At 36.5% G+C, this 22579-nt stretch overlaps 2 protein-coding genes across 6 annotated transcripts in view; one reads left to right on the top strand and one right to left on the bottom strand.

Moving 5' to 3' along the window:
* LOC145690173 (phosrestin-2-like) overlaps positions 1-22579 on the bottom strand; it is a 624883-nt gene that overhangs the window by 147308 nt on the left and 454996 nt on the right. The gene's annotated exons all lie outside the window — the stretch shown is intronic.
* Positions 1-22579, top strand: part of LOC145690174 (uncharacterized) — a 345250-nt gene that overhangs the window by 190683 nt on the left and 131988 nt on the right. For 2 of the 5 annotated variants that reach the window (XM_081764807.1, XM_081764806.1), the window contains exon 3: positions 18934-19113. The exons of 2 other annotated variants lie outside the window; for them this stretch is intronic. In XM_081764807.1, the coding sequence (XP_081620933.1) occupies positions 18934-19091 (158 nt within the window). In that variant the 3' untranslated portion in view covers positions 19092-19113. Of the gene's footprint in view, positions 1-11427; positions 14146-15451; positions 15612-18933; positions 19114-22579 lie in introns of those variants that run through there. One more of the 5 variants, XM_081764805.1, reaches the window with a different exon arrangement.

Raw genomic sequence — 22579 nt, 5'->3', positions numbered from 1 at the left:
TATAATGAACATGTTCGTAAAAAGGGTTGGAATTTCAGGGAACTCGGCACTCACCTGGAGAATCGAATTACATGATGATGTACACACTTGGTGGGCGCTATGACTTCACTGAGCATGTTTTCATGCTGGCTACTCGACAATGACTGAACGATAGAACCTATCTTTCATTTTGAGAAATGGCGATGTCCAGTAAACGATTTGTCGTATCTCCGTTTCGTCGTCTCACGGTTCTCCTTTGATGGCGTAACGAAGGTTGAGAAGAAGTATTCCTCGCACTTCCTTTTGATAGACCAATAAATTAAATAAAGCCAACGAATTATTGCGTGTAATTGAGCAAATATTTCTTCATATGACCAATTAACTTTCCACTAATAAATGGCATGTACATTTATTTTGAATTTTATATAAAACTACTTTTTCTGTTGATAGTAGTATGAAGAAAATATTCTTGCAATAAATTCTTTGAACTTAGCTACCTGCGTTAAAAAAAAAGAAAAAGAAAAGAAAGAAAAAAAAAGAAACCTGCATTCTACAATAAGGCATGCACTGTGTATTATTCCATAAGTTGATCATTTGACCATCTTGGAGCTTGGCCATAATGAAGCAATGCTATTGTTATGCTATTAATGTTAAATTTACCCATGTATACCCTTTAAAAACATCTATTATTGCCATACCAAGACCGTCTACTAAATTTCAAGACTGTTTTTTCTGTACAAATGTCAGGCGCGCCATCTACCAGCTGATGACGGAAACAGAAATAGTTTTCGACACAGTGGAGACCGAGTTTTGTGTATGTGTGACTGATACTGTTTGTCACGTGTGAGATATAAACAGAGTTGTGCTTGTCATGGATTCGACTGCGGAACAACGAATTGCGATTAAATTCTTTTTTAAAACTGATAAAATGACGATAAACTCTCGGTATGGTAAATGTAGAATGCGGAAACAAAGCATTGTCTCGTTCTATTGTTTTCCGGTGGTTTGTCAATTGAGTATCGAAATGAACAGATCATGGATACAGTTTGATACTTGCTGCTTCGGAACCTACATCTTTTTCCTAGAATGATAGCGAACTAAGTAAATATCGGCAAGGATGTGATGAGGGAGATTGCTGTGGAAGGTTTATTCACGGTTCGTCCCAAAAGATGTGATTCTAGAAGAGGAAGACCAATGTTCTGCCACTTGCCAAGACTTGATCACTACAGCTGACAGAGATCCTGTTTCCTTATAAACAATTGTAACGAATATTGAAACGATGCTACAAGCATGGCTCTCTTTCTAGACGTCAATCGGCTGCACTAGTTGGAGAAATTTCACCAAGATCGAAGAAAGTTCGACTCGAGAAATCTCGTGCAAAGATGATGCTCATTTGTTTTTTTCCAGCTGGGAGGCCGTTATCCACAAGAAATTTATACTAAAAGGTCAAACGGTGAATTGACAGTACTACAAAGGTGTAATGAAAAAAAAATCTTCAAAGGATTCGGCGTTTCTGCCCGATCATAGCTGAATCCAATAACTGGTTCCTTGTCCATGACATGCCCTCGTGTATAATACGATTATTGTGAAGTAGTAATTGGGCTGGCTAAATATCCAAGCTCGCTACATATACCAATCAATGACAATTTTATTTAAAGTTTTGACATTTGGTGTGCCTATATATCTTTTCAATAAACTACAGTATGTTAGAGATAGCCACAATCGTGATACTCGCTCTAGCACATCAACACTGTTGTCGATACCTCGCCATAATACGAATCAAATGGCTAATTCATTCACAATCTCTGGTATTAGAGAATGGAACAGACTTCCACCAGATGTAAGGAATTCACCCTCAATTGCCACATTCAAAAGAAATTTGAAGCAATATCTGATAGCCTTAGCCAATGTACACCAATCTCGGGAATGATGTTTTTTTTTTCTTTCTTTCTTTCTTCACAAAGATGAGCAGTAGCAACCAAATGTAAACAGAAACTTGAGGTATGTATCTATAATACTAGGTTTGTGGGAAGGTATGGAGGAGGGGGGAATGTAAGGTAGTATACTTTTAAGAATACATATATTGTTCTGTGTATGCTGTATGTATAGTTTTCTTGTTTTTATGATAAATAGTATGATGGTATGGCGGGGGAGGGGGTATGTAAGGGAGCATATTCGTGTGTAGGGGTATATATATGTAGGGGTATGTACATATGCATTAATGTAGTAATTGTAACTTTTATGGATTAGACGACAATGGTAGTACATATATCGTGTATACATTTTAGTTGGTTGAGTGTAAGAAAAGGCAAATATAGCCTTAACTCTGCCGTTAAATAAATAAATAAATAGTTTTTGGCGAAAAATGTGACTGTTTTCAGAGCCTACCTTATTCACCCTACTTAAAACATGCAATATGTTTTCTGTTCCTAAAATTAAAATACAAATAGAAAAGTCGAATTTTCGACTCGATTCCAGACATTCAGCAGCTCGTAACGAACAAGTTAAAGAAGATTCCAAAACGGGGCCTCTACCAAGGCAACCAGAGGCTGTGCGATTGTATAAGCAAGCGTGTGAGGTTAGGAGGGATATGTATTGAAAAGTGAACAATGATATTAGTCATTTCTTTCCTTTAAATATTTTTTAACGTGTTTCAGTCCTCAAACTAAAGTTGGCTCATTGTATACGTTTCAGGATGTCAATAAAGATCAAAATGAAAAAGAGTGGAAAAACTTATTCATTGAAAATAATTTCCCCAAAAGTACAGGAGGTAGTGGCTGTTTATAACTTCTATGAATATTGTTGGCAATTAACGATCAGATTCGTGTTACAAAGAAAGAGGAAGAAGAGTTAAAAAGAAAGAGGATAATATAGAAATATATATTTTTGTTTCTTTTCTTGCTGATAAACTGTTTCTAACGGCATAACATAGTCGTTTGTGGCGTCACTGCTTAGAGATATATCGCCTTATGTAGAGTCGTTTTGACGTATGGTTAGTCATACTAATGGCCTAACTATTGCAGGAAACATATGTTAGTCGAACTCTTTAGTATGGCACTAATCACGTGTCAGAACGACTGTGCGTAAGGCCCATAATATTCTTCACACTTAACCGGTCCGTTATTTGAATGTTAATATTTTCTTAATCTACGAGTATGTTAACAAGAATCAGTCTAATAGAGTCTCACTTTCCTTTAAAAAAAATATTATGAAAATAGATATTGTGAGCTTCGTTTTCAATGTTCTCTACAGTAGTAGGTCCTATAGTACAAGGTACCTGTTTCCACCAGGAAAAAAAGAAGTAAAGCTTACATCACACTTTTAATCTAGTGATCAGTTCAATTCATCAAGCGCCTGTTAATTAAAAGATAAAAGGAAGCGATACATAGAAGCGATCATTGTACTGCAGTGATTACATCATACATATTCAATTTGTATGGAAATTTTAGCCAATAATCTATCATTTCTCTTTCCAAAGTTCTCAACTTTTTCCCACCTAGCATACGAAGTATTTTTAAAATCATACATTACTTTAATGAATTTCTGCGATTACAAATCATGCTTGTGTTTTAATTTTTTCCGGCGTATCCACTTTCTTTCTAAAATATTATTTTGTAATTCGTCGTTTCTAATTATGTTCTTTGTACGTACAGACCCGTATTTAGGTAAGTGCTATTCTATGCTCGTGTACAGGGCGGCTAAAATTTTGGACTTGTTTTTAAGATTCACAATAAAATAATATTTAATAGTAGCAGCCCGCAGAGTTCCGCGCAAGCGCGAGAAAATATGTTAATGTGTTTAATTCGCTCTAATTACAGTAGTTACTAATTAGCTACCTTACCTGATTATTTTTAAAAAGTCATCCTCCACCACTCCACCCCAATGGGTGAGGCTGAACTTGAACATCATGAAAACTAATACCGTTAAACTCAGCGACCTCGAAAACTATGAATTCAACACTAATATTTGTCGTTTTCGATTAATTTTAAAATCCCACTCCCTTCCTGGGGAGTGAAATATGACCTTGAAATTTAATTAGATTTAAACTGTCAGCCACCCTAAAAACTATGAATTCAACTCAAATATCGCTCGTTTTCGATTATTTTTAAAATCCCCCATATTATTCTTATGAGGACTTTGCACCCCCATGTCTCAGCTCAGTTGTGACATAGGGATCTGGAATAGGTCGTTTTGATAATTTCTTTGAGAGCTTTAAAACATATTAAAATTTCATGTTGCTATCTGATGGACTGTATCACAGAAACGCTGGTTCGTTCTTTAATAATTTGATTTAATAATATTGTTAATATTTCTTACAATTCCCGAGTTAAATAAAATGCACATTGAACACTACGATGATGTAGCTATAGGCTACGCGCTCACTCACACACACTGCTGCTATGCACAGTTTCAACAAGCAACTATGCCTTGCTTCTTCTTCTTCTACAGGTAACCAGTTACATTAAACAAACATCTTTAAACAAAACTAAACAATTTAAATAAACAAGTTAGGACTAAACATAGCCCCCACCCTTGAACAATCTAGTTCAAGATACACACAAAAGATGAATTAGTAATATATTGGAAATGGAATGTAAAAAGTTAAACAAAACGGTAAATGAAAAATGTCTTTTTCAATCAAATGGCAATGGAGATACTTTCACAACTGGTCTTTTGTAAACTTCATCTGAGGTCTTTACAGTCACTGCACGAACGACGTTATCGCTTCCAGGATGAATATTTACAATACGTCCCAACTTCCATTTTAAAGGAGGTAAGTTATCTTCCACAAGTAAAACTAAATCACCTTCCTTCACATTGTTGTTTCTTTTCCACCACTTTGGACGCTGTTGTAACATAGAGATATATTCTACACTCTACCTCTTCCAGAAGTTTTGCTGAAGTCGTTGCACTAATTGCCATCTTGACAGTCGATTAAGTTTCTTTTCTGTATAATCTGGTTCAGGTAATGCCAACATTGGAACTCCAATGAGAAAATGTCCTGGAGTTAGACTACACAAATCATTGGGATCTGAAGACAAAGGGGTAATTGGCCGTGAATTCAGGCACGCTTCAATTTGACACAACACGGTTGACATTTCTTCAAAATTTAACACAGCATTGCCTACTACTCTTTTCAGATGATACTTCACTGATTTGATTCCGGCTTCCCACAATCCACCAAAATGTGGTGCATGAGGTACATTAAAATGCCACTGTATGCCTTCTTTACTAAGATAATCTGTGACACTAATATTATGATGATCAGATTTTAGCAACGTAACAAAATCCTTTAGCTCTTTGTTAGCTCTGACGAAGGTTGTGGAACAGTCACTAAATATATCTGTTGGTTTTCCCCTACGAGCAACAAATCTTCTTAGAGCAGCTAAGAAAGCTTCAGTTGTACAGTCACTCACAATTTCTAAATGAATTGCGTGAGTAGTAAAACATACAAATAATGCTACATATGCTTTGTAAGTTGTTCGCCCTCTGCCTTTAATTGCTTTGAGATGAATTGGCCCACAATAATCTATTCCTGAACTACTAAACGGACGACTGGGATTTACTCTTGAAGCAGGCAAATCTCCCATAAGCTGTTCTACCGTTAACTTTTTATGGCGATGACATGTCACACATTTCCGAAGTAATCTGCGAACAAAATCTCTTCCATTTATAATCCAAAATGTCTGTTGTAAAGATGATAATACCAGTCTTGGTCCACCGTGCAAGCACAATTTGTGTTCATTCCACACAATTAATTCTGTTAAATGGCTATCCCTTGGAAGTAAAATGGGATGCTTTCGATCTTCTTTAACATTGGCATTTTTAAGTCGACCCCCCACACGTAAAATACCTTTATCATCCACAAATGGGTTCAAGCAAAGCAATTGATTTTTGGAAGGTAATGATTTTCCGTTTTTCAGGTACTCAAGTTCTGATGCAAATGACCTTTGTTGAACAATCTTTATCAGACACATCAAGGCATTAGAAAGTTCTGTCACTGTAAGTGGACCTGTATGCTTGTTTCCTTGCGGCACACGACAATTATTAATAAAGCGCTTACAATATGCAATAGTTCGCTCAAGTTTCACCAACGATGAACAATTGTCAATAATGGAGGTATCAACATGAACATGAATAGAAACTATATGTTTTCTTTCCTCTTGGTTGACTAACTTTGAATCCACTGTATATTCATTGCACTCTGGAAGAATGGGGTTTCTGAGCCACTCTGGGCCTGAGAACCATAAGTGATGTGCAAGTAAGGAAGAAGGTAATAAACCTCGAGAACCACAGTCTGCTGGATTATTCTTTGAATCCACTTTGAGCCACTTCACTGATGGCAAAAGAGGTTGAATCTTTGCTACACGATTCACGACAAATACTTTCCATCTGCTTCAATCCGAATTCAGCCACGATAACACAACAGTAGAGTCAGAATAGGCAATTACATCATGCACTTCCAAACGTAATGAATTTAATATGAGATTCATCATTTTAGCTAATAGCAAGGCACCACAGAGCTCTAATCGGGGCAAAGACACTTGTTTGATTGGAGCAACCTTCGTTTTTCCCATAACAATGTTCACACTCACTTGGCCGTCTTGAGATACAGACCTCATATACACCACTCCACAATAGGCCTTTTCGGAAGAATCACAGAATCCTATTAACTCTCTTCTTGTAGCTTGAGTGATACTGATACACCTGTTGATTTTGATGTGTTTTAATAAAAAAAGCTCTGAGTAGTAATTCCTCCATTTCCTCAAAATCCATTCAGGAACTGGACTGTCCCATTCTAAATTTAGTTTCCAAATTTCTTGCAATAATATTTTCGCAATAATAGTAGTTGGAGAAATCAAACCTAATGGATCGAACACTTTTGCACTTTCTGATAAGATGTTACGCTTAGTTACAACTGACTTAACTGACACAAGATTGACATTAAACGAAAATACATCATTTGATGGATACCCCTGAATTCCTAACGTTTTCACTGAATTACTACTATCAAAGTCTAAACTATTCGTCGCTTGTTTCAAATGAGAGGGTACGGAGTCCAAAACGTTGGGACTGTTGGATGCACATTTTCTCAGTTCAAAACCTCTTTTTTGCAATAATGCACTAAGTTGTTCTTGTAACTGAATTGCTTCACTAACTGAGTTGGCACCACTGATTAAGTCATCAACAAAAAAATCTTGCATCACTACAGCCGCTGCGATAGGAAATGATTCTTCTTCATATTTCGCTAATTGCTGCAAACTTTTCACCGCTAAATACGGTGCTGAAGCTGTACCATAAGTTACCGTCACAAGCCTGTAATCTTTGATCGGAAGATTAGGTTTCTCACGCCACACAATTCGCTGGAAGTCTCTATGTTCTGGTTGGATTCTTACATGTCTATACATTTTCTCAATATCAGCAGTCAGTGCCACATTATGTTGTCTAAAACGCACAAGTAATGGAATTATGTCACATTGCAACCTAGGTCCGACAAGTAACTTATCATTCAATGACACATTAGATGAAGTTTTACAACTACCATCAAAAACTACTCTCAGTTTTGTTGTAGAACTGGAATCTTTTAGGACTGCATGATGAGGTAAATAACACACTTCACTGTTTGGTTTCAGTATTTCACTTTCTGGAATAATCTCCATATGCCCAAGTACCTCATACTCATGCATAAAATCTACATATAATTGACGCATCTTAGGCCTCTTCTTCAAACGACTTTCTACTTGCTTAAGGCGTTTAATTGCCACTTCACGTGACTCACCAAGTCTTGCACTGTTGTCCCGAAACGGTAACTGCACATGAAACCTACCTGTCTCATCTCTTTGATGGGTCTTCTCGAAATAAATTTCACACTGTTTTTCTTCTGACGACATTATATTTTGTGTAGGAATATCTTCCAATTCCCAAAACTGTTGCAAAATTCTTTCACTGTTGCACTGGATATGATATGTTGACGCTGTGAATTCTTTACGTCGCACTTCATCGTCGCCAATAGAACCAAACAACACCCATCCTAATTTGGTATTCACTGCTACGGAAGAACCATTAACACCACTACACACACCCACCAATAGCAATTGAGGGTAAATATCTGCACCCAATAACAGATCAATTCTGTCAGGAACATTAAAATTCGGATCTGCTAATGTTAACGTGTTAACATGCGACCACTTCTTGCTTTTATGAATATACCGTTTTGGTAACATACTTGTTACCTTTGGCAATACAAACGCTTCTATAGAAAATTCTGATTTAACGTCATAACTTGATGTAAACACAATATTAACAACACCTTTTGCCCGAGCAACATTACTGGAACTCAGTCCCGAAACATGTACATAAACCGGCTGTTTTGTAAACCGAGTCGTTGTATGCAGTTTTCTGACACAAAGCTTTTTTCACTGGCTGAATCTAACACGGCTCTCACAGGTTGTAAATTACCATATGAATCCTTCACCATCACTACTGCAGTTTGTAATAACACTGCATGTTGTACATTAGTTTCACTTGAAAAATGAGTCCCCACTGAAACACCTGAGTTCTGTTTATTTGGAAAATGAAGTAAAGTATGATGACGTTTGCCACACTCACGACACGATGCTGATTTGCAACTGGATAGTTTATGATTAGATTGTAAACAATTAAAGCACAATGCTTTGTTTTTCACTAAAGAATGACGTTCGTCAACTGACAACGAAAGAAAGTCATCACATTTATGCAAAGGATGATTTTTGCTTTTGCACTGGCAACACGAAAATTGAGCTGAAGCATGATGCGCTATTGTTGATTTTTTATTACTCTTGTTTGGCTCACTGGGTGGGGTTGATTTTACATTTGAAGTGCTACTTGCTAATGCGCGACACCTATGATCTATGAATTTCACCAATTGGTCGAATGTTGGTAGTTCACTGTCTGACAATGAAAGTTCCCACTGTCTTTTTGTTTCACTGTCTAGCTTCTCTGTTATATGAAATATAAGGAAAGGATCCCATTCGTTTACTTTTATGTCCAACACTGATAACGATCGCACACACTCAACACTTGTATTCAACAACCGACGTAACGCGCCAGCTGATTCTTGCTGCACTTGACCTTGACTTACAAACCGCCGCAAGATAGACGTGACTAATTCTCGTTTATTTTGATACCTTAAATTTAGCAGGTCCCAAGCTTCTTTATAGTTATCGTCAGTTATTTGTATAGATTGAATAAGTGTTGCTGCTTCACCTTGCAGACTAGTTTTTAAGTACTGAAGTTTTTGTGCACCCGTCAATTTTTCATTATTATGCACTGCTGCGATAAACAAATCACGAAACGAAAGCCAATCATTTAAGTTCCCACTAAAGCATGGCAACTGCAATTTTGGAAGTCGAATTTCTGTTGTGTTTTTTTTGATTATTCACATCACTAGAAGAAGCGTGAGATAATTTACCCTGCGCTTCCACTAATTTCACGTTAAGCTTTGTAAGTCTATCTTCAATAGCAGCAAGCTCTTCTTCTTGCACCAAATAAATTTCTTCTTCGGCACACAAGTTACTGGCTAGAAACAAAAGCTCATTTGTTTCACGTGACAGTTCACTCACTTTGTTTTCGTAGACCTGAACTACACTAATATCTTCCTGTTCTGTGATATTGTTTATGCAGTTTTCAGCACGAGTGATCTTACCTTTTAAAACACGCTTTCGGGAATTGTAAGCTTCCATTGTCGCCCACACAGTTTTTTCTTTCTTGTTAACACACAAGCCTTAGCACGTAGGTCACATAAAACACATAAACACGTATTAACATCTGGTTAGGAGGACCAAATCTTTATGATGGACTGTATCACACAAACGCTGGTTCGTAATAATATTGTTAATATTTCTTACAATTCCCGAGTTAAATAAAATGCACATTGAACACTACGATGATGTAGCTATAGGCTACGCGCTCACTCACACACACTGCTGCTATGCACAGTTTCAACAAGCAACTATACCTTGCTTCTTCTTCTTCTACAGGTAACCAGTTACATTAAACAAACATCTTTAAACAAAACTAAACAATTTAAATAAACAAGTTAGGACTAAACACTATCTAATATGGTTTTCAAGTTCAAAAGCGCTAGACAGACAGACAGCTTAGGAATTAATAGAATACGTTTTCCCCGGACAGTAGATTAAAACCTACTTGAATAAATTACATGCCAGTATTGAGAACATGTCCCCCAATGGATGAGTGGCTAAGCTCGTTGCCTTGTAATCAAGGGATCTAGGGTTCGATTACCGGTGAGGACACAAGTGATTCGGATCCCAAGAAAGCTGTAGATCCCGTCCTTAGTACATCATTATCATCCCATAGGAGACAGTGACAAACTACCATGGGACCAGCGACTTTCGGCTCAAGCACCTACCTTCGGGCAGAACACTACATCATAGTCACCATTGAGAGAATTAGGTCACTTAAAATTACGTTGTAACTTTTGTAACTTGTCATATCTAAACTCTGCTGCTCAACAAGAGCTGATATGTTTGCAAAATCACGGCTTGTTTCCTTGTTTGAAACAAGTTCCCTAGTAGCAAGGTTGGTTGGCCCACCGTTGGGGATTGAGTGGGATTTGGTCAAAACAGTGGGTGATGGTCGGTACAAGCCTATAGCGGAGAAACGTACGTTGGCCCACCGTTGGTTAAATGTATGGTTGGCCAACCAACTATTCTCCCGACCTTCACGCAACTATACTCGAGTTGACTGTTTTCCCAACCAAGAAATACGTTACTTTAGCGTTGGCTAAATGACGGGGAATCGCTCTACGAAAAGCACTTTTTCCCACCACACGACCACTGATTTTTATCGTTGGGTAAAGGTCGCTAACTCCATCATACTTCATGTTGGTAGAGTGCTTTACTGTTCATGCGCAGTTCTTCACCACCATATTGTCGTTTAGAGTAATGACAGAAGTGTTGTGGTCATCGCTTGAGTTACAGAAGAGTGTGGTCAAACTGCTTTTCTAAAAAGATTTAGAAAAAGGAAAGGTAAGTAGAATATTTAATCGTTCTATATAAAATAATTTCCATACTTTTTTTTTTATGAAAACATGTGGTGAACAGGTTATGATTGTGCATGGAGTGCTAATGTAGAATGTGTTAACACTAATTAACATTGAAATGATTAATATCCATTTTAAGAAGGCAAAATTAGTTTACGTGAGCCAGTTACACTCTTCACTGGGTTACAGTACAGCAGATGTCTGCATGGAAATTAGAGTTAATAAATATTTCTGGGTTCAGTTTGGCCGATTACCTTTGGCTACAATGCATTGTTCCCGCGCATGCACATTTGGTTAGGTTAATTCTACTCTTCTACCCAAGAATGACATAATGCTTTGACTTTGTATAAGTTTATGCATTAGTAACGATTCTCCAGTCACTTGAAAAAGGGGAAATAGTGCCAAAATGTACTGAAAACAGCATGCAATAAACTTTGACATATGACCCTTGTACTTAGATTTTGGGTGAATTGCCAAAGTCCCAACCAATTTCAGAAACTTTGCCGAATAAATTGAACAATTAGTTTTGGTTTTCAGAGGAACAGTGTGTATCAGTTAGGAGATTTTTGTTTTTATGTACTGAAATGGGCATTACTCGAGCACACGATTCTACCAAATTTTGACACGTTTCCTACATTTTCAAGTTATGTTAGGGCTTTGTATTTATTTTAGCAGAGCAGGCATTAAGTGAGGAGCTCAGGGTTTGCCCAAGTGGGCCCAGCCCGATAAAACCCACCGGGTTTTTTCGGGTTGGACCCACTTGAAAAAAACCCACCTGGGTTTTTGAGATTTTTGTTAATACTTTTATTGGTACAACTAAGGCGATCATATTGAAAGTGATTTTTATCAGATTTTGGACTTTCATTGGGCGAATTAGATGCTTTCACGTTAACGTACTCAACAGCATTCAACATAAGACCTTTATAAACTTTAGAATGCACTGAATGGATAAAAAAAAAAAAAAAAAAAAACTTCTCTTAGCTTGAGATAATTATGGAACAAATTAAAGTGCAGATTATGCTTATAGCCTATTTGAGATAAAATATGCAATTTTATATTTTAGAAGATAATTTCCGTGAATAGTGTGCTCGCCAACTCTGCGACACCGAGGGACGTTATCCCTCACACAAATTACAATTCATAAAACACGAACTAACTTGTACTAGGTGGCCACTAAGAAACACGAATGCTGTCTGAGTCAGAGCAGGGAGGCGCGAGCGAAAGCGAGGGGGTGCGTCCGTATGGGGCAGGCGCGTAAGCGACGGAGGGTGTACGCATAAACGTGGATAGTGGAGACGCACACTTTCACTCACTCAAAATTCATTTAAATATGCTGTGCACTGACAGTAATTTCTTACATTCACACTTCCATTCTTTCACAAAAGATGTTTCACATCGTATATAGCTATAAATTTTCTTTTTGGTAAAACATTCTGCTCGAGTGGAACCGCGAAATATATGCTAGGCCTGGTTGTTGGCTATTTATTGTGTTTTTAAGTAGCACTGTATCTGTACGTGGAAGGAACTGTGATATTTGGCGCAAAGGCACACTTTTTTTGATTTAATGGCGGAAATACGCCTACTATTGTTTTTTTTTTTTTTTAAACAACGAGTCTGCATTGTTCAAACTTCGCAAAGATATAGAGTACTGAACACAACAATTTTTGTTAAAAGTAGAAAGAGGAGAACAATGCAGACTTCAGGGACGTATTTCGGGTGTTCCTCCCCCCCCCCCCATCTGCACCCAAGGTTGGAAACCTTGTGCATTTTACATAACTTGAGTCGAAATTTATGCATCTCATGCCGTAAACTAGTTCTGAACCGGCCGATTTTACACACACACACACACACACATATGTATCATTTTGTTGAATGTTGATATACTTTTTCCTCAATGCATATGAAAAAGTGTTTGGGATTGCAATCAGTTAAAGCTTGGGAATCAATTCGAAATTTAATCTCAATTAGGAAATTTGCTATGAAAATTCATAGCTAATTAACATTTAACTCTAATTCCCAATGTTTTTCTCAGGTCTCAAGATGTATTATCCAAAGCGAAAGAAATTATTAAATTAAAGATAACACTGTTTAAAAGAAAAAGTTAGTATTTTTCACCCTGCACCAAACTCCCGCGTGGTGCAGAGCATGTTTGCGGTCAGTAGATAAGCTGGACTGAACGGCTGAGAGGAGAAATTAAAATACCCAAACTGTAAGATCAGTATCATAATATCGGATTTGGAAAGCAGGCATATAAATGAGTATATCCTAGAATTGTATATTCAAAATATGTTGCAATGAATGCATTTGAGGCTGGCAGAAGTAAACTCCTTCACCCATTAACTACTATATCTTTGAAAGCAGAAATGGTTGGTTGGTTTTGTACCGTCTATGAAACTGAACTGGTGCAAATATTTATTAATAAATGAATAAAATTCTGAAAACAAAGTTCAGAAATTATTAGTAGTACTATTTTTAACTCTTGTGTATTACCATGGGGTCTTTTGGAACCCCAGATTTGTTTCTCATGTTACAGCTGTTAAACAAGTGAGATTACAGTTCATCTTTTCTTGCAGACTATCTCGAGTGTATGCTAAAGATGCATACTAAATATTTAAGTTGTCTCTTTGATGGTTCTGCGTAAAGAACATAATTTAGGTGGGATTCTAGAAGACCCCATGTAATTCCTGTGTAAAAGTGTTCTTGGTAGTACACAAGGGTTAACATTCTTAAACAAAAAATGCCGAAATTATGAGCATTCGAAATCGTAATGTTGCAAAAAAAAAAAAAAAAAAAAAAAAGTTTAAAGTTATTTTCCTTCTATATTTCTTTTTTTCTTTCTTTCTATTTCTTAAAAGTTATTATATATGCAATACAGGTTATACTTCATATGTCCCGCAGGTTTCACGGTTATTGCTAAGCATTTGGCGAACACTAAGGGACGTCTGGAACGCATAGAAGAAACCCAGTCACGCATACTGGAATACGTCCACGGAAATTTACGTTCACCGGGAATTTTGCAACCACTGGTATTACCCGACGGTCTGACTCTACCCTGTGAAACGGTATCGTCGGTTAAATCACTGGAAGAATGGGCACACAATGAAAATAATGCTACAAGTTTGGTAGGTTTTGAGCTCACTGTAGTATTTTAAACCGTAATTTCCGTATTTTTATATTATACGGGGTGATACTTCCCATTAGGTATCTTGCATTTGTTCAATGACACGTGGCAAGTTGAAACTGAATAAACAAAGTGGGTCATAATTTCCTTTGTAGTTTCGAACATTGATAATGCAGCAACTATGATAGAAATAAACTTGTTCATACCAGCAATTGGCGTTTCTCCTAGTATGAATCTATATAACATGCCACATAAATTGTTCATATATTAAGCCGCTACAGAGCAGTCAACGACCTTAACGTGTCTGTTGGGGCGTGTGTGGTAGAAACATTCGGCATCTGTTTCTATGAATGTCTCAGTTGTTGTAATATGAATATTCACAACCGCGGAAGCAATTATGAATAACTTCGTTCCAGTATACATAACCTAATGAAGCCTATAGGGCATATTTATTTTATAGAGACTTGGATTTGCGTTCGTTGTATTTTGGGCTCAAGTTCGGCTCCGCCATCCTAACAGGGACTTTCAGGGTTTTCCCACCAGGAGAATTTTAAGACTATGCCTATAGAAAATTGTCATAACTTAAACATTTTCCCGCATCTTAAGCTGTTATGTAACGTGTGTTGTATCTAGATTATAAACAAAATGTTATACACAATGCAATGGAAATATCCCTGAAGTAGCATCCCTGCTTGCTTTGTTTTTGAATCATAAGAAAACAATTATATATTCAGTGTTGGCGAAATGATTAAAGAGAAATAAATTTTTCATTGTATATTTGCTACACATTTTAAGTATTTTTCATTGTAAATCTTGGGTACAAGAATTATTAAACGGTATGTCACTTTCAGTTAAAGGGGCATTCCACTTTCCGAAAATTATTCGTTATTTGCACAGTATGTTCTTTATGCTTCATTATGCTTTTAAAATTCGGTTCGTCATTATTTTCATGTTTGGAAATAATAGCATATTTTACTGTTTGCCTTATCCGGCTAGTTGTTACGGGATGTTTCATATTAAAAATGTTCTGTTTCCGTTTTTTCGTGTGCAAATTGTATTGCTCTGTGCACTGGTACAAATATATTCTATCTAAACATCTCTAAGTAGTAGTATTTAAGAACCTGTAAAAGTCAGGAAATTTGATTTTGCCAAACGAGCTGGAACCCTTTCATCGATTACTTCTAGTTTTCTTCGTTTCTATGCTAGGCAAGGAAAAAAATTGATATTTTTAGTGGCTATTCGTTAGTAACAACTAGTGTATTGGTAATATGTATAATTATAACTGCTTTTATTATATTTGCTTACAGCAAATAGCTTTGAGTACCTTGGGTGGTAAAAGTGTTGAGAAGTTAGTGAGACGAATGTTAGAAAAAGTATTCAGTAACGACGCAGCAAAGAAATTCAACTGGACCGGTAGAAAGGGTAAAGAAGCACTAAGAACCCTGAGAATAATGCAAATACTGAAAGGTATGCTTTGATTGGAAACTCCTGTCTAATATGCACTTTGTTTGAGGACAAATTTTGGACAGTCACCACTCCTGTCAAGTACATTGAGCAAAATGCCACCTTCCCCTACTTCCTCCCGCGATCTAAGGTTCATATGTGCGTTATTGTTGTGACTGAATCTTGTGTAGGTTCCTTTCGTGGATAACAGACCTATAGGATTTACTTACTATTCATTGATGCTCGTTTCCTCTGATAATATGCGCGAAACACAACTTGTACGCTTTACAAATTCAGGGGTGAAAACGCAAAGGGGCATAACTTGAAAAAAAGTGCGTTTTTCTATTATGACTTCCACGTGTTCTATCAACTGTTAAAATGCAGTATCTCACTTCATTATAGTTCCGGCGATATAAAGATTTAAAAAGCAAATTTCCCGTAGAACTTTAAATCGCTCTCCTGTAAACTTGGGAAAAGTCAAGATGCCCCACTTCGAAATGACGGCTTAAATTTCGTTATAGTTTCCTCGTTGGCTTTTGTCACTGCTTAGATTTTCTAATATTTGACCTGTCGGTATCTTGGGCAAGAACTAAATGAATGATCTTTTATTTATCTGGCTTATCACTCAGTTGTTGCTACTAGTATTTACCAAGACAGTTTCTGTGCGGTCATGCAATGAGAGTGCCTAGCTGGATTACATGCAAAATAACGTAACCTTACACAGCTACTTTCTAGCTTTCATAGTAAAACTTAATGAATCAAATTTGCTCGCAGGTGACATAAAATTTGTTTTCTACGCCATATTAGGACAAACTGGTCCCAAGCTAATTATTATAAAACCGTTTATTAAAAGTGTCGACAAAACGCACAGTAACTACCTTCAACATGGTCGTCATAAGGCGTTCGGTCCTCATGTTATTATTACTCCATCGTAAGGTATTGCCCGATTTCTCCAGCAATGTTGAAAATATGACATGTCCAGACTTTTGCCTCGGCCTGCATACATGTAGAATTTTTACAATTAACAATTTGAAAAAAAAATAGTTAATTTTACTGTTATTACTATTATTATTTAGCTTTATAAGAATTTTTCTTTCCCCCAATACAGAGAATTTTGAATTTTCTTTTTATATTTTTTTATTTTTATTTATTTATTTATATTATTTTATTTAAATGTCAAAAAATTTGAAATAAGTTTTAAACGATGTCCAAAATTCACATATCGTGAACTGTTGCTTCCAAATAGAAGTGAGATTACCAAATGTGAGTGTTTTAGTAAGTATAGTAGATTTGTTTAACAGACTCATTACCTTATCGGCATTATCCTTGTTCTCCATGCTGCAATAGATTATTGACAGTAAGTTGCATTACTACTTCGACTATGTCCTCTCTCTTCACTTTCTTTCTTTTCAAGTCTGTTCTAAAGATAAATGTTCTGTATTCAAGTTATTCGTTGCATGTCAGAAAAAGAATCCTGAATAACGCACGTTAGTGTGAAAGCCTATGATATTTATTACACTTCTTTAAGTTTTACGTCCCACGGTTATGCCGGTTAGGCTAAAGGAGACGGTGATGATGAGAGATGAATGAAAATGGTGGAATGAAGACAGTGGGAGGAAACGGGAGAACCCCGAGAAAACCCACGCACACGGTGTTTGTCCACCACAAAGTTCGCTTGGCGGGAGCAGGGTTTGATACCGAGACCCCAAACACCAGAGGTGAACGCTCTACCACTGAGTCACCGCGGCCCCTTATTACACTTCTATATCAATTTTTTTTCCAGCCAAAATGCTTCAAGGGAACTTTTAAGCATAGAGCGAAGTTTAACATTAGTCTCCATCATTCGACCACACAGCATTTTAATTCGCTATAGTGGTTCGATCCCAGCTTGCGCTGTGTGAACTTTGTGGTGGACAAACACCGTACTCATGTTTTTTTTTGGGATTCGCCCGTTTCCTCCCACTTTTTTCATTCCACCATTTTATTCATTTCTCATCATCATCGTCTCCTTTTGCCTAACCGTCATAACCGTGGGACGTAAAACTGAAAGATCTCATTTTCATTTAATTCGCTATACGTTACAGGGAATAGCCAATTTTCTCTCGAAAATAAATTACAGGTTTCTCAGATCCAATTTTGGTCCATTAATTTTAAATTACTCGGGTGTTCCGTATAGCAACAGTTAACTTGGGTTCACGGTACCATCTCAACATTTAGTCCATGGTTGGGAAGAATATTATTGAAGTATGATTTTTTCCAAACTCTGTAAACAACTAATACTGCACTCACTGACATAGAACACTGTATCATTTTGTTATGCATGGATGAAGATTTTTTTTACTTTTTTTGGATTCGAATGAAACTGCAGACTAACCACTAAATCACATTTATTTGTTTATTGATTGAAGAGAACCTTACAAAATTAAAATATTGAGAAGGAATTTATTGAAGTAAGATTTTTTTAGCAGTCCTTCTAAAAACCAACTAACACCACACTCAGTGATATAAAACTCTCTCTCTCTCTCTCTCTCGGGTTTCCCCGTAGCCATCGTTACGGTTACAGCGCTCGCCTTCAGTGCGCGTGGTCGCAGGTTCAAATTCACCTGGAAACCTAATGCCTCGGATAGCAACTCGAGTAGTCGTTCAGATCCCACCTTAAAATTTAGGTTCTGTCTCTATATAGCCTCGCTGCTGAAAAGGGACGCGAAACTCCCACCAAACAGACAAAACACATTATGTCTTACGTTATTCATGGATGAAATCTTCCATCCATAAATAGCAAGAGAGAATGTGTTTATGTCAGTGACTGTAGTCTTGATTGTTGTTTGTAGGGACTGGAAAAATCTTACTTCAGTAATATCCTCCACTACCATGGATCAAACGTCGAGATGGTACAATCAATACAGGCTAGTTGGTATAGGAAATATCCGAGTGATTGCAAGCGTATGGACCGAAATCGGATCTGGTTACAAGGATCGGAACATTAACACGTCATTCGTGTTTGTGACCATTTAGTACTGTTTATAGGAGAATGGCAGTAAAACTTTTACTTCCTACTTCGAAGGTCAGGATACCAATGTCGGTAATCATCCTGACTGAGTTTTTTGGCGGGTTTTCTCAGTCCCAAAGAGGCAAGTGATATCGCATCTGAATGGAAAGGGACGCCAGATCTCAGGTGTGACGACCTTCGACCCTAATGTTCACTTGGCTACGAAACATTAAAATTGAATTATCTTCAGAATATTCCGAGTAATTTAACAGTGAACGATTGTACTTTTTAATTCATAAGTGTTCTATACATTGCGTTATACATGTTAATTACATTGAAACTTTGTAATCATTCCAGATGGCGTTCGGCGGGTAATACCATCAGCAACCGATGATCAAATAGAAATGCATATAAGGAATTGGTTTAAGTACTTCATCAACAGAGACGGTGGGCGGGAACGAAGACGACCATCCTCTGCGAGTGGGGAATCTGAAGAAACAACTAATACATTTTAAAAAAGGCAGAAAAAGAAGCATTTTTTCGGCAAGTTATTTCGATGTAAAGTAATTGTATTTAAGATGGATAGATTTAAGTTAATATTATTTAAGTCATAATTTTAGTGCGTTTAACATTAACCTGCCGCTAATTTCACCGTTTTTCTGTAATGTCTTCACAATAGATAAATGAATCGAAAATTATCACTTAACTCTGTATGAGCTTATTCCGTTAAAAAAAAAAAAAAAAAATGAGGTGCCGTTCAAAAATTTTGTAGCTCCTGATCCGAAAACTAATTATCGGCCAAGATCGCTATCTTTTGCTGCTTTTTTTTTTTTTTTTGAGGGGGGTTCATTCCTAAAATTCTCTTTATCTTTTAATATGTTGTATAATATGTATAACAATAAATTTGTTTTGTTGTGATACCAAGTAGGATCTATTGCAATAACTGAAAAAAAAAAAATCGGTAGGAATTGGTATGGGCAGCTGTAATGTTCGCTCGTCATAACTTTCATTATGTTAAACTTTCAAATATTTTTGCGTTTGTTGGTGGAAAATTCACAACTTGCATTCTCACAGTTGCATATACATTTACACATTATTTTGAAAAGTTTCTCATTGTTTTATTTTTCATTTTATTGAATTCAAAGAAATATTGAGAAATTCCATTAAAGTATCGTTTTTATTTTGGTTTGTTTACTAAACTTTTAGGAGCGCTTATTTTTTTTCGAAATTTATAGAATCAATTTATTGCCATTTTTTTTAAGAATTCTTAAGTTACAGCTGCTCGTTGTGCAGAAGGATGGCTAATCTTTCAGTGTTTTATATAAAGAAATATAACGTTAGTGTATAATATTATTTGAAGATGTATTATAAAGTCTCTTCACTAGCTCAAAAGGCAATTCCTTGGATAACTTACACTAGTCTACTATTATTAGCCTTTTGTATGGCTCTGTGTCTACTGTATAGTGTTACAAACGGAAAGTTCTTGATCTTTGGCAGCACACAGGTTGAGAATCACTGCCCCAAGTCTTTATTTAGTTTTTACGGGCATTCATCATCAGTACACCATTATGTTATTAAATGCCGCGGGTCAGGGAAAATAGGTGATCTTGCACCTGGAAATCAGGGAAAATGATAAAAGTAATTTGTAAGAACCCTGTGTTGGGTTAAATTCTTATTTTAAAATTCAGCCATTCATTACTTTTATAAACGTCATTTCTAGCGTATTGATTATAATACAATGTCACTAAAATGACGTTACATACTTGTTAATATTGTTGATAAATAATAACGCAGGCATGATTATGACGGGAATTTCCTGGTCTAAAAAATACACTAATAGAACCGCACAACTCTATACGCAAAGTACTATTTCGATTCCCGAATATACTTCGTATAGGAGTTGTAGATCTTGTCCTTTATAACCCCATTGCTGGAAATACGTGAAGGCCAAGTTAATTTATTTCTGTCCATACGTATTTTTTTCAAATCAATCACAGAAACAGGTTGACTTTTTATTTTTTGTAAGAAAACGTTTTTTGCCAACCCTGGTTCGCAACACTTATTACAAGAGAAAAATGTTATTTAAAAAAGATTGAAATAAAAGAACTGCCAAATGAAGTTTTAAAAATATTTTTTCCACTTCATTATTTATTTCGATAGGTTTTAAGGTGTTAAGTGTATATGGCACAAGTCGGAAGGACAAAGGGCTCTGGTAGGGTCTGTTTTGAAAGTTTTATTCCAGTATTCATCTGAGGTGTACATGAAAATTTCTACCCAGTATTGACATTCGCGAAGCACAGAATTTGCAAATGCTAAACCAGTGGTAGAATGGACCTTTATTTGTTTACTTTAGAAAATCGCGAACTACAAATGTATTTAAATTATATTTTATAAATTAAGTTCGGCTGTTTTCACTTTGTACATATGAAATATATATTACGTTGCATTGGAGGGGATTGTTTGTGCTAATAAGCTACTTAACTTTTATTTGCAGTTCTGGTTGGGATGAGAGGCCAGCTACTGAACCTACATCCAATTCTTCGATTTTAAAAGGACAGCTAAATAGTTGAAAAATGGAGGAAACAGTGGAAAAAGAAAACTTTGGAGATTCTGCGAGATCTAAGCGCCGCAAGATTCAAAAGGAGTATGAAGAAATTGTTAATGAATACAAATTTCTCTCTGCAGAAGTAATAGGACAAGAAATAAAGAAAACTAATAAACTAGATTCAGATAACAATGCGAATGAAACTTCGTGCAGAAATGATAATCAAGTTCTACGTGTCAGTGACCTCGACATTTCAGAGGTATCCAGTGAATATGATAATTCTAGTGATTTTGGAATGTGGAGTGATAGTTCACATGGTGAAGTTCCTGATTCTTTGGAAGTGAAGTTGGTGCAGTGGGCAAAGGAATATAACATAACTAATACAGCCACTACCAATCTGTTACATATTTTAAACCAATATTTCCCTCAACTTCCTTTAGACGCACGAACTCTATTACATACACCGTCTTGCTCCAATGTAGATACACGTGCAGGGGGTCTATTTAAATACTTTGGCGTAGAACATAATATTGTGAAGAAAAAGTCATCAGGTTTGATTCCATGTATTTATCCATTTGTAAATTCCAAGTTGTTGGTAGAAAATGAGGGAACATGTTTGGTAACTATTACAAATAATGTGGATGGTTTACCTTTACATTCGAATTCAACCAAATGTTTTTAGCCTTTAATGGGAATTGTGGTTCAGGCAATGATAAAACACCAGTTTTTCAAGTGGACATTATTATTAATTTTAAAAGTGAAAAATGTGTGACAGGACTCGAGATCAAACCCAGGTCCTTAGGTTTATCGCGCCTGTGTGCTAACCAACTTCGCCACCCAGTCGATCCATTTTCCAGTCACACAATTTACACTTTTGAGTACGGTGTTCTTTTTTTTTTTTTTCAGACTACGGTATATGCAGAGTCAGGATACCACAACTTTCTGTTGTGATTGGACTTCCCAGCAGACACTGGGGTAGTCCAAACTCAACGAAGTTGTAGTACACTCCATGTGGTCAGAAAGAATTACAACACCGTCCTCAATAGTTGAAATTGTGTGGTTGGGAGTTAGATCGACTGGGTGACGCAGTGAGTTAGCACATAAGCATGATGAGCCTAAGGTCTCAGGTTCGATTATTGGTCCAATCACACATTTTCTACTTCAAAATTATAATGTCTGCACTTGCGGAGGCTTGGTGTAAAAATCGGAAGTCACCCTAATTTCTTTATTGAGATATTTTTATTTTCTATAGTCCCTACTTTTCGAGTGTTGACTTTGTAATGAAGTATACTTTTAAGAGGCCCCGTCACAGCGAAATTAAAATACCGCTAATTTTACAGTAATTATGTGATATCTTCAAATAGATAAAAGAATCGAAATGTGGAACAAGAGCGCCCTAGACAATATTATTTTGCATTAGATACCGTTATCACGAATCACCTAGTAGCTTTGCGTTTG

This window comes from Thermobia domestica, chromosome 7 (assembly GCF_964235325.1).
Source record: "Thermobia domestica chromosome 7, izTheDome1.hap1.1, whole genome shotgun sequence".
Taxonomy (NCBI): domain Eukaryota; kingdom Metazoa; phylum Arthropoda; class Insecta; order Zygentoma; family Lepismatidae; genus Thermobia; species Thermobia domestica.
Note: the sequence above shows the minus strand (reverse complement) of the source record. Positions and strands in the feature narration are given on the sequence as shown.